This window comes from Tiliqua scincoides, chromosome 3 (genome assembly GCF_035046505.1).
Source record: "Tiliqua scincoides isolate rTilSci1 chromosome 3, rTilSci1.hap2, whole genome shotgun sequence".
NCBI classification, from domain to species: domain Eukaryota; kingdom Metazoa; phylum Chordata; class Lepidosauria; order Squamata; family Scincidae; genus Tiliqua; species Tiliqua scincoides.
Genome location: NC_089823.1, coordinates 212,651,645 through 212,663,231, shown reverse-complemented (window position 1 = coordinate 212,663,231; position 11,587 = coordinate 212,651,645). Strand labels below are relative to the sequence as shown.

Sequence of the window (11,587 nt, the reverse complement as noted above, 5' to 3'; positions counted from 1 at the left end):
ACGAGAAGCCACCCAATCCCACCACTGGGACCTAAGGGAAGATCAAAGGCCCATGACTGGGTCCTCCTAAGCGTGGGATGAAAATGAGAACATTTTTGGTAACCAAAGAGAAGGTGAATATTTTTTTTGGGGGGGGGGGGCAGAGAAAGAGGAGCCAGAGGACCGATCTCCTTTGTGGAACCAGGACTGTCCATGTGCACCCAACTCCAGGCCTTCGCACCCAACCGGAGGGAAGCGATGCTCTCCGGAGTGGCTGCAGGAAGGCGAGGCTCCTCGAGAGTCTGTCTCTGCTGCTGCTGCTGCCTCCGTCCTGCGGCTGCCTCTCGCCTTTGGCTTCTTCTCCGTCCAGGTCGATGAACCTTCAGTGCCTTGTGTTGCTACGAGCTCACTCCCTGCAACCCTCCACGTCTGAAAACACACACGCGCATAATATTCCCCTGGCAGACGAGGTCGGGAGCCGAGCCAGAGGCTTCCCGATGATGGAGGCTCTGTGTGGTTACCTCCTCTAGACAGTTTAGGAAGTGCTGCGAGTTATAAATATTCAACAGCACGTGGAGCCTGTGTTCCAGCCGGAGGAAGGCGCATGCGCGCCCAGTGTACATCCAAAACCAAGCACTGTGTGTGCGTGCTTCAAGAGAGCAGCTCGTTTCATGTGTGGCACTCTGCTCAGAAACCCCTGGCAGCAGCAGCCCTGATGCAGCCAGAAAGCACAGCCAGGCTCCTAAAAAGGCTGGTTACACACGTTACCTATCTCCAAATTCCCAGATCCTTTTTCCTGAAAGAGGCAGCAATATCGAAAAGAAAACACTTGGACTGGCAGTTGGTTTCTTTCAAAAATGCCATTTATTTTTCTCTTTTGTTACCCTGTCGCTTTTTAAACGGGGTTGTTGCTTTCTGGAACACACACACAATCAGAATATGGTGTCATAACCAAAAGAGTCAAGTTTGGGGGGGAAAAAATTGGTTGCAAAAAAGACCTTGTGCAGACATAAACATACACACAGACAGACAGACACACAAAACATATATAAGCACACAACACATTTGTAATATAATATACACATATAATATAATAATATGTATTATAATATGCATATATAATATATATGTCTGTATAATACATACGTACGTATGTACACACATACATACAAACAGTTATGTATTACATTAAGCATGTGGAAGTTCCATTGATTTCACAGAAATTGAGTAAACCTATGCTTCACTCCATTGAAATAAATGACTTCAAAGTGTTTAACTTTGCTGGATCCTGTCCTAACAATGTTCTTTCCTGTGTAAACAAATGCATTTTTCTGTCTGTGTGGATATCTAAGATAGATAGATAGATAGATAGATAGATAGATAGATAGATAGATAGATAGATAGATAGATAGATAGATAGATAGAATTTTTAACATTATCTTGGGGGAGTCAAGATGATTGTATGTATTTTAAAAGGGCTGTTAATTTGATTTATTATTCAGAAAGCCTGTCTGCAATAGGGGTGTCATCTGGAAACTTCATGTTATTTTATACCATCATTCTAAAGCTGAAATAAATGTTACCAATTGATGACAGCTTCCAGCTGCATGGTAAAAATAGCCCTCTGGTTTCACATGATCGTGTTTCTTGTTAATCGAGGAAGAAGCAGACCTGACTTACAGAGCCTAGGACGGAGGGAAGGACTTAAGTTGGATTTTGTCAGGTTTAAAGGCTACAATAGAATGTTTAATATATTATCTTGGAAAACATACACCCCAAAACATCACATATATGCATTCTGTTTTTTTGTGTTGTTTTTTTTAAACAATTAGCAGAAAAGTGACATTGATCTTTTCTTTGTTTCTTCGGAATCATATATATCACACACAAAGTTATTAGAACAATGAATTCAACCCATATAGACTAGGTGACAAATGTGTGATGAGTGCACTTGCATGTGAATGGGGGGTGGGTGGGCGCATGTCAGGGGAGAAGGGAACAAGGGAGGTGTGGGAGAAAGAGAGACTCTGTGCCCAGGTTAGAGCTGGTTGTCACTAGAAAAAATTAAAATTAAGCCACTAATCAAACAAATAATTACCAGGGTTTTGTAAACTTAATCAGTCTATAGTAAATGTACACCTCACTCTAATGTATCTAATGTTAGGTTTGATAATTACCAGGATTATGTAATCTTAACCAATGTGTATAATAAATGTACACCTCACTCCAGTGTATACATTAGGTTTGATAATACAGGCAAAGTCTGAATAGAGATTATAAAATACTGTATACACTGGAAAAACATAAGTATGACACAATATAGAAAATGCATGTCAAGACATCACAGCAAGGACCAAAAACAAAACAAAAAAAGACATGATTTCTGAAGAGAAAATCATACAGGCTATCGTTTTCCTACTAAGAAAAAACAAACCAATGTTTGTGCATAACCTCTTTCAGCAGCCGGTTAAAAGCACCCTAACGAACCTATCCTGGGTTCCTTAAGTGACTTTATATAGTCTGATCTGGGTGCTTTCCTGAGAAGGTGACAATATTCTTCAAACTGCCTTCCTAGCTGTCTGCGATTGGTGAATGGCTCAGGATCGCGTATGTCTCTGCAGTTAGCCTAAAGGCGACACACACACACACACACACACACACACACACAGAGAGAGAGAGAGAGAGAGAGAGAGAGAGAGAGAGAGAGAGAGAGAGAGATACAAATACACACAATGACACAGTAACGTGGGTGTAAGATAGATGAGAGAGACACACAAACATAATATGAGGCAGAAGTGATGCAAAAAATGCTTCTCCATTTTCTCATGATGTCATTGAAACACAACAGTGCTCACTTTTCCCATCAAACGACTTCAACCACCACAGAAATTCCATACACATTTTAGCTTTTTTCCACCATGCTGACTTCTAGAAAAGTGATGCTTCAAGGGTGACTCCTTGCCTCCTCCGGCCACCATTGGAACGCCTTGGCCCCAAGGCCTGCAAGCCTTCCTGATTTTTCCCTTAAAGCCTAACCCTAAACACTTCTTTGGAAGTCAATTTCTGTGATTTATTTTTTATTTTTTTTGGTGGAAAATAAGGAGAATTTGAGGAGGTTTTCCGTTGAAAAATGAATAATTCTAGATGGAATATCACTTTCTGATCATTCCCATGGAATGACAATGGCAAACCACATGTCCGTGCAAGCAAAGCAAACCTTCAACAACTATTATTGCATTACACACTCCAGTGTTAACAAGAATATTGCCAAAAATGCAGCCCAGGTTTGACCATTGCCGTAGTGACTCTCACAAGGACACCTGAAAATCACTTCCCTCCCCATCTATACCTTTCTGTGTCAAGCAAGGCTTAAATTTGCAACCCAAGCCTAGTCATATTTACTAAGAAGTAAGGCTATTTATTCCAATGGTGCTTAGTTCCAAGTAAGTGTTCTTAGGATTATATCCTTAAGGGCTGTCTCCCCCACAATCATAAAGAGAGAGAGAGAGAGAGAGAGAGAGAGAGAGAGAGAGAGAGAGAGAGAGAGAGAGAGAGAGAGAGAGAGAGAGAGAGAAGACAAAGAGTGCCAATTTTGGAGGAAATATTGGGGCTATTTTTTGGAATAAACCCTTCAGAACTACAGGCTGTTGCTTAGAAAAGATCGAGAAGTGTCACTGGGGTGGAAAACTTGGTTATATCTCCTTACTTTGGACATTATTTCTGGGTGGTCTTCAAAGGCTCCACAGATCCTAGCATCAAGAAACGTTCTAGCCTTGCAAGACGACAGAAAGCCTGGGAAAAGAGAGCAGGAGCAGCACCATCTCTGCGGTACAGACAACCAGGGCCTGCCTCAGTTCTCCGAAGGCAGAGCTCTCCGCACACTCACACACACACCCCAGACCCGCGTCAGCATTGTCTGGGGTTTCTGCTAAACAGGCTCTCACAATTCATATCTATCCACCCAGCATTCATGTCGTTCCAAGTCTAATAGCCCATGAAGGAAAGTACGAAGAATACATCTCAGGACGACGCAGGCATGAAAAGCACCCCTCCAAAGACAGAAGCCTGCACGGAAGTTGAAGAGGCCATTGAATGCAACCTTAATGGCGTCATTGTCACATCTTTAAAAAAAATAATGATGATGGTGATGATGATGATCTGCGAGCAGGAATTGATTTCTACTGGAAAGGCAAACTCAGGGTTAATTTAGCAGTCTTGCGAGAGTCCACCGTCTCTCTCCTTTAAAAAAAATCCTGAAAAATAAATTATTCACCTCCAAATGGAGAAACCTGCCCAGATCGAGACAGACAAAGGCAGCATTGTCAGGAAAAAGGCAGCCTCCGCTTTTATCTGAAGGATTTCTCTCTCCCTGAATGATGTAACCGAAGATGCGTGGCTGGGGCTGCTTCCCCGCCCCCGCCCCCACACACACAGAAGGCTGTTGGTTCCGTGGGTGTTTCTCAACAATACAACTTGTGACATAAATAGGAGTTGGTGCTAAAGACGCCTCGTTTGGAAAAACTCACGGAATTTCTCGGTCACCCTGCGCTTGCCCTGAGCCAAGACACGCACCCCAGACGCCACGAGAGGAACAGGACTTCAAACCACGAAATAAAAAGTAAATCTACGACATTTACGTACATTGAGTCATTCTCAGTGGAGCTGGTACTTCTGATTACACTGGAAAAGGGAGATGAATATAATCGCGCTTATTGTCTCCCATAGTGAGCCTTCGGCGTCAAGGACCCAGGGTCTCGCATTTCTTGGAGATCGAAGTTGGTGGCCCTTCCTTTCGGTTCCTGCTCTTCCCCTCCTGTGCTTTCCTGGCTCTGCAACTTCTTTCAATAACCGCAGGCCCTGCAAGGTGGCGCTCTTTGCACTGAAGGAGTTTTCCCAGGCACGGCGCTCCTAGAAAAGTGAAGTTTTAAAAAAACACAAAAGCGCAAGAGCTCCACCGTTTCTGACTACTCCTTTACAGCAGCAGAAGTCAAGCACACCGAGATCGTGGGCTCCCTCTTCTTCAGTTCTACGTGGATTAAAACGCTCAAGCAAAAGATTAAACACCATCTTCCTCGTCCTCCTCCTCCCCCCTCCTCTGCCTGGCCCTGTTTACAAAATAATGTCTACAAATAACAATGATCATAAGCGCCTGGAGTCGTTCACAGATAAAAGCATGAAGGAATGAGACCCTTCGTAAATCCAAGCCATCAGCCCTGAGTGCTTGGAGCTGACTTGCGGACCATCTAAACATCTCTGTATTATTATTATTTTTTTAAACCAGCTTTTCCCAGTGCCATCCTGGCCTAGGAGAAGGTCAGCAGGTGCAGTTCACCCGGTGACATAATCTCCCAAACACAGAGGGCTTGAGCCCAGCTCATGATCTGTGCTGTCTGTTGATATGTTGTCTGCTTAATGGGGCGGTCATGCAAGCTACACCAAGGAACAAAGCCGAGCCGTTCCCTACCAGCGTCGCTAAGTTAACGAAAGCACCCCAGCTTGCAAATCTATCAAACGAAACTGCAAGGGAGACAATCTGATTGAGAGAAAGAGGCGTTCTGCCACAGTCATTAAGCACAAGTAATTTAGATTTTTATATATATAGATATATATAGTCTTCTCATTTACAAATTTACTGTATCACTGCCAGCCAATGGAACGAATTTCTTAAGTAAATGGGGGGGGGGGGAATAAGAGATAATCAAACTGCATCAACTCCCACCCAGCCTCCCTGCCTGGTTTTTGCTGGGGCTGCTGTGGTCCTCTGGGTAGGGAAACGATTGACGGTGGCCCGATTCTAGAAAGAAATAATAAGTACTGTAAGGCAGGATGTAATTGATTTAAATCAGTTTCAGATCTGGAGGGCTATAACCTATTAAAAAAAATAGTGGTGTGTTTTTAGGGATGAGAGGTGGGGAGAGGAGAAAGGCCTTCCATAGAGAGGGTAAGACTTTGCTGGAAATCCCCAAATGGTTTTCAGTAAGATCAATTGTGGCTGAAGCTTCGACAGTTTTAAAATTTCTTTATATAAGTGAGTTCAATAAATAGAGACTTTAGGGGAAAGCATGTCTGTTTTAGGGTACTGTGGCAAAACAGGCCTTCCTTCTTAAAAAAAAATAAATAAATGGGGCAAAATTCTCCACTATTATATTCATTATATCAATGGGGCATAAGCAATCCATTGGCTTTCTGTTTGTCCTTTTTTTCCCCTCTCTCCTGTGGGTGCGATGCTCTTTTAAATTATAGTGCTCCCCAAAACTTTTGTTGCATAGGTTTGGATAAAAATACAAACACTCCACCCTAAAGCCAGCAGTGACACGTTCATTTATCACATTTATATCAACGTGGCTGCTTTAGTAACAAGAACAGTGTGGGGAACTAATGGGGTGGGGGGGGAGAAGTATCTTTGGGGTCCGGCCTGCAGTTTGACTCTCCTTCAAAACTAGCTAAAAATAGCAGTCACAAAGGATTCCTGCCACAGGATGTTGGGATTTCAGAATCTTTAATAAGGTACGAAATGTTACCAAACAGTTCTGTAAACTAGATTGTACATACCAATTTTTTTCTAGCCATAAATATTGAATATCTGTAACATGGATAACCGGACCTTTACATGCGGATAAATATGGAAACTAGGAAGTATATACAGTATGTGGTTGTATTTGCCAAAAGCAATGGACAGGTTATAGTTTATAGCTTTTTTTTTCTTTTTAATATCACTTTACATAAACAAATGTAACAGCTTTGACACGCAGATTCAGGCTTGCACTATACGAATCTCTCTTGACAGGACGGTAACGACATTGTACTGCACTACTTTAGACTGGACTTTGGGACGAAATGTTTGCACTTTATACAAAAGGAAAAGCACATTAATATCAATAATATTCTGTTAGATCGACGTTTAGACTGTAATAATACAAAGTAATTCACATTTTGGTACACATTTACTAGAACATCCTTGCCATTCAGTACAAAGAGTTGATTTGCTACCTCCTCCCTCCTTCCCCCCCTTCCACCTCCACCCTTGTTCCCCTCCCCCTCCCCTATTCCCCACCCCCCACATATATGCAAAGACCACAATTCCACATATTCCCCCTTATTCAACTTGTGGTATAACTATTTACAAAATCAAACAGTACATTGTAAGCTAATATTTCTGTATTTACAGATGGAAAAAAAAAAAAGACAAGGCCGCTGCCCCAAGAGACATGCAGTTGGGGAACTCCAGTCAGTGGTTCCATTAGAAAGCCCTGCACGTTGGCAAGATGGCCGGGTAACCCTGCTCTTCTCACACACTCTACCAAAAAAAAGGGGGGGGAAAAAAACCTATTTGCTTTCCAAGCTTTTGCCCCAGTCAGGACAAAACCCAAAACAAAACAATAGAGATGGTGAGAAGGAGAGAGCATGAGAGAGGGAAAGAGAGAGGGAGAGAAAGAGGGAACAAACCACCACAGTTCTTGATTGGATTCGGTCCTAGGTCTACCGGCAGCATTTTAAAAAAAACAAAAACCAAACACACCAGAAAAATCCATTTCAAAGTGTTCACTAATTTTTGGAGTCTTTTAAATAGGTCGGATCTGCTTTCGTTTGTTTGTTTAAACGTACCATTCGTTAAAATTTGACGTGAGCGTGCTGTGGCTGGACGTGTGATGGACTGCTGAAGACGAAGGCGATAAGGAGCTGGTGGTCTGGTTTTCTGTTGAGGGGGAGACGATGGTTGGGGGGGTTGAAGATTCGTAGCCCGAACTGGCTGCGGGAGAAGGCTGGGACCCCTGGGAGGAGGATTCGTGGACCTGGAAAGACACGGAAGGAGTCACGGGAAGGGAACCGCGTGGGGTGTGCGTGTGTATGGGTGTGTGCATGTCTCCCAAGTGTTCTTACACACAAACACACACACAGCTCCGGCTGCCTGAGATACACGCACATGCTCACACAGAGATACACACACATGCTCACAACCCAGGGACATGGAGCCCCTTTCATTTGCCCGGAAGGCTGAGCCATTGAACTTAGTTCACAGATTGAACTCTTAATGCCACTGCGGGGGGGGGGGGGGAGGCGTGCTGGAGGAACTGCTGCTTTGCTAATCAGGATGTTGCCTGTTCTCCCAACTTTTCAGGCCACGCCGAGCAGGAGCCTGTTCTCAGCCAACGCTCAGTGCCCTGCCAGGGAAGATGAATGTGGCCCGGGTAGCTACAAAAGGAGAGCTGTCTGCTCCTCGCCCAGGCTGGGACCAGCAGCCCGGAGTCTCCCTGCCCGCCTGTGTCCCTCCAAGGCTGCCCACCGAGCCCTTTCTTTGGCAACGCAACCGCATCTGAGGCTGGCCCGAACCGGGTTTCATTGCGAGACCGTCTCCGGAGCACAAGGCCGGGAGAGATCTCGCAAGGAGGCGCTTCCTAGTCGACACTGCCCGTTCCTGGAGCAGCCAAACAATGCCGGCCCATCTCCCCCTTTCCTGTCTGTCTGCGACGCAGAGTCACTTCTGTGGGGAAGGAATAATCCCATCGCACCCCCCACTCCTCCTCCTCTCCTCTCCCCTCCCCCACCCCACTCCCACCGAAATAGCAGGGGGTTCTCAAAGTCTCCTGGACGAGGAGAAGGCCCCGCCAAGGCCCGAGGGAAGGGGGGGCGGTCCAGCCTTTTACCTTCATGTGTTTCCGGAGGGAGCTCGGGTGCGTGTAGGATTTGTCGCACATTTTGCAGAGATAAGGCTTGTCCGAAGTGTGGACGTGCATGTGCTTTTTGCGGTCGCTGCTGTTGGCGAAGCGCCGGTCGCAGCCGTCGAATTCGCACTTAAAGGGCTTCTCACCTGGTCGGGAAAAGACACAGAGACAAACCGCGTCAGGAATTGGGCGAGCAGGTACACGTAGAAGCATGAATGCATACTATATATTTTGGTGTACACACACACACACACACGAGTATACATCACTCTTGAATTATACTTCATGAGCACTCCAGCACATTCTAACTCCAAATATACTATAAATAATATTGAAAACTAGAACCTATTTAAGTATTTTCTCTTTCTTTCTTTCTTTCTTTCTTTCTTTCTTTCTTTCTTTCTTTCTTTCTTTCTTTCTTTCTTTCTTTCATGTTGGCATTTTATGAAAAGGCAAACAAACGCCTACATTTACACCCAACCTCGGGGCTTTCATCGTAGCTTGCACGGCCAAATCCTGCGCTGGGTTCCCTAGCCCTCCCTCGCCTTATTTCACATGCAGCCTTCACGCAAGCCTTCCACCATTGTACAGTTGTTCAACTTCTCGTGCATTAGGCCGCTCTGAATAAACTACTCCAGTCCTACTCCCAGTCCTAACAGCGCCTGCTTCACATTGGGAGCTAAACCCAAGACAGATTAGGGAAGCGAGATTTATTTTTTATTTTAAAAAAAAGCCCCGCGAAAGGAAAAAGAGGGACTGGTGATTTACAGGAGATATCGCCCATCCCAAACCCTCCGTGACGGTGTAATAATAGATAAACCCGCGCAGCTCAGATTACTTACAATTGTCCCAGATAATTAAATATTTACCAAGGAAAAAAAATTGATAGCAAGGAAAGCTGGGGGTTCCACGGCCATCTATTCAGCAGGATTTCTCCCTGCCAGGCAGTCAGTCCCCTCGACTACCAATTAATTAAAACCAATAAATTTAGCAATTCAGATCGCTGCTATCTTTCTCCCTCCTCCCCACCACCCACTCCATCTCCCTTCCTTCCAGGCTGCTAAATTCCTGCTATGTTTTTCTGATTTCTTTGGGTGTTTTAATTTTTTTTATTTTTCTCTCCCTTCTTATTTACAAATTAAACAGAACATTGGTTTACGGTGCAAATGCAGCTCCTCATTGGAGTTGAATGGAGGTTTATATAAAGGGACTGAGCCCCCGTTCCTGGTGCTTCTCTCCCTCCCGCCCACATACACGCCTCAGTTTCAGGGGGTTGCCTTCTCTGGCGACCCTCCTGGGTCCCTCGCGCCCGCGGTCGTACCTGTGTGCGTCCTTTTGTGGATCTTGAGGTTCTCGGAGCGCGCGAAGACTTTCCCACATCCCGGGAAGGGGCAGGGGAAGGGCTTCTCGCCTGTGTGGACGCGGATGTGATTGACCAGTTTGTATTTGGCCTTGAAAGGCTTTCCCTCACGGGGACACTCTTCCCAGAAGCAGATGTGGTTGGACTGCTCGGGGCCTCCGACGTGCTCCACGGTGACGTGGGTGACCAGCTCGTGCATGGTGCTGAAGGTCTTGTTGCAGGACTTCTTGGGGCTGGCCAGCTGCTCGGGCTCGATCCACTTGCAGATGAGCTCCTGCTTGATGGGCTGCCGCATGTAGCGGAAGAAGGCGCCCGCCCCGTGGTGCGCGGCCATGTTCATGTTCATGTGGCCGTAGCCGTGGAGCTGTGGGGCGGCATAGTGCTCGGAGCGCGGGCTGGTCACCTGGCCGTACTGCTCCGGCCGGCCGTACATATCTCCGGAGAAGCCCAGGCGCATCTGCCCGTTCACCACGTTGGGAGACGCGTGGCCGGCCGCCTGCTCGTGGAGGCCGGGGAACAGGAGGTGTCCGGCCGCCTCCCCGTGCCCGTGGGGGCCGCCGAAGCCCCCCGCCGCGGCTGCCGAGGCGAAGAGGCTATGCTGGGCGCTGGCCGCCTCCCCGAAGCCCCGGTTGCGGAAGAGAAAGTCCCGCGTGGAGTTGAAGGCGGCCGCGCTGGAGTAGGAGCCGACGTGGCCCGGGTGGTGGTGGTGGTGGTGGCCCAGCGCCGCCGCCGCCGCGTAGCCCGGAGCCTGCGAGGTGAAGGCGGTCTGGCCGGCGGAGGCCAGTTCGTGGCCGCCCGGGTTGAGCTTGAAGGCTCCCATGCCCGCGTCCGCGAAGGGGTTGATGCCCAGCCCCACCTCCCGCTCCGCCACCTCGCCCGCCGCCGCCGCCGCCGCGTGGTGGCGAGAGGAGCCGAAGGTGGTCACCCCCAGGGCCGGGTACTGCGGGCCGGCGTCCAGCAGCATCTTCGCCGCCTCTCCGGGGGCAGCGGCCGACTTAGGGGCTGGAGTCCGGCGGCGGGAGGAGCGCGAGAAGCAGCAGCAGCAGCAGCAGCAGCTCCCGAGGTGGAGAGATCAGCCCGAGTCCTGCGGTCGGCGAGCCTCGCTAAAGCGACCGCATCGGGAACGGCCCCCTTGGTCCCCGCGCAGGCACCCAGACGAGCAGCTACGGCAGCAGAAGGCAGGCACCTGGAGGCCGCCGGGGAGAGCCCGAGAAGGCGCAGGGCTGGAAGGGCGCGGAGGAAGAAGAAGGAGCAGGAGGAGAAGGTGGGCACGGGCACACCGAAGCACTGGCCCCCCTCGCCCGCCCCTCGGACGGCACTTTTGGGGGCTTCCAGGGGGGGAGGAGGAGGGGGGTGCCCAGGAGCCCGCTCCGGATCACAATAGCGGAGGGAGCGAGAAGGAGAGCGCGGGCAAAGAGGCGCCGGCGGGGGGAGAAGGAGCCACCCCGACCCCAAGGAAACTTCCTCCAGACTCCGGTCCTTGCGCTTCCTCCTCGGGCTCTTCCTCGGAAGGCGAGGCGGCGGCGGGCTCTCCCGCGGCAGCTCGGGCGGGCTCTGGGGCGCCCCGGCTCCTCTCCTTCCTTCC

At 48.3% G+C, this 11,587-nt stretch overlaps 1 protein-coding gene across 1 annotated transcript; it reads right to left on the bottom strand.

Annotated features, from left to right (window-relative positions):
* Positions 1-7,574: 7,574 nt before the first annotated feature.
* On the bottom strand, positions 7,575-10,966 carry ZIC1 (Zic family member 1). Its single transcript, XM_066620725.1, has 3 exons — positions 9,964-10,966; positions 8,625-8,788; positions 7,575-7,772 (listed from the first exon to the last, which is right to left on the bottom strand). The coding sequence occupies exons 1-3, from the start codon at positions 10,964-10,966 to the stop codon at positions 7,575-7,577; spliced, it is 1,365 nt and encodes a 454-aa protein (XP_066476822.1).
* Between the last annotated feature and the right edge of the window lie 621 nt (positions 10,967-11,587).

Excerpts from the sequence above, each read along its gene's own strand:
- ZIC1 (XM_066620725.1), bottom strand. The coding sequence starts at position 10,966 with ATGCTGCTGGACGCCGGCCCGCAGTACCCGGCCCTGGGGGTGACCACC. Across the intron at positions 8,789-9,963 it reads CCACAAAAGGACGCACACAG|GTGAGAAGCCCTTTAAGTGC; the intron begins GTACGACCGCGG and ends TTTCCCGACCAG. Across the intron at positions 7,773-8,624 it reads CCCTCCGGAAACACATGAAG|GTCCACGAATCCTCCTCCCA; the intron begins GTAAAAGGCTGG and ends GTGTCTTTCCAG.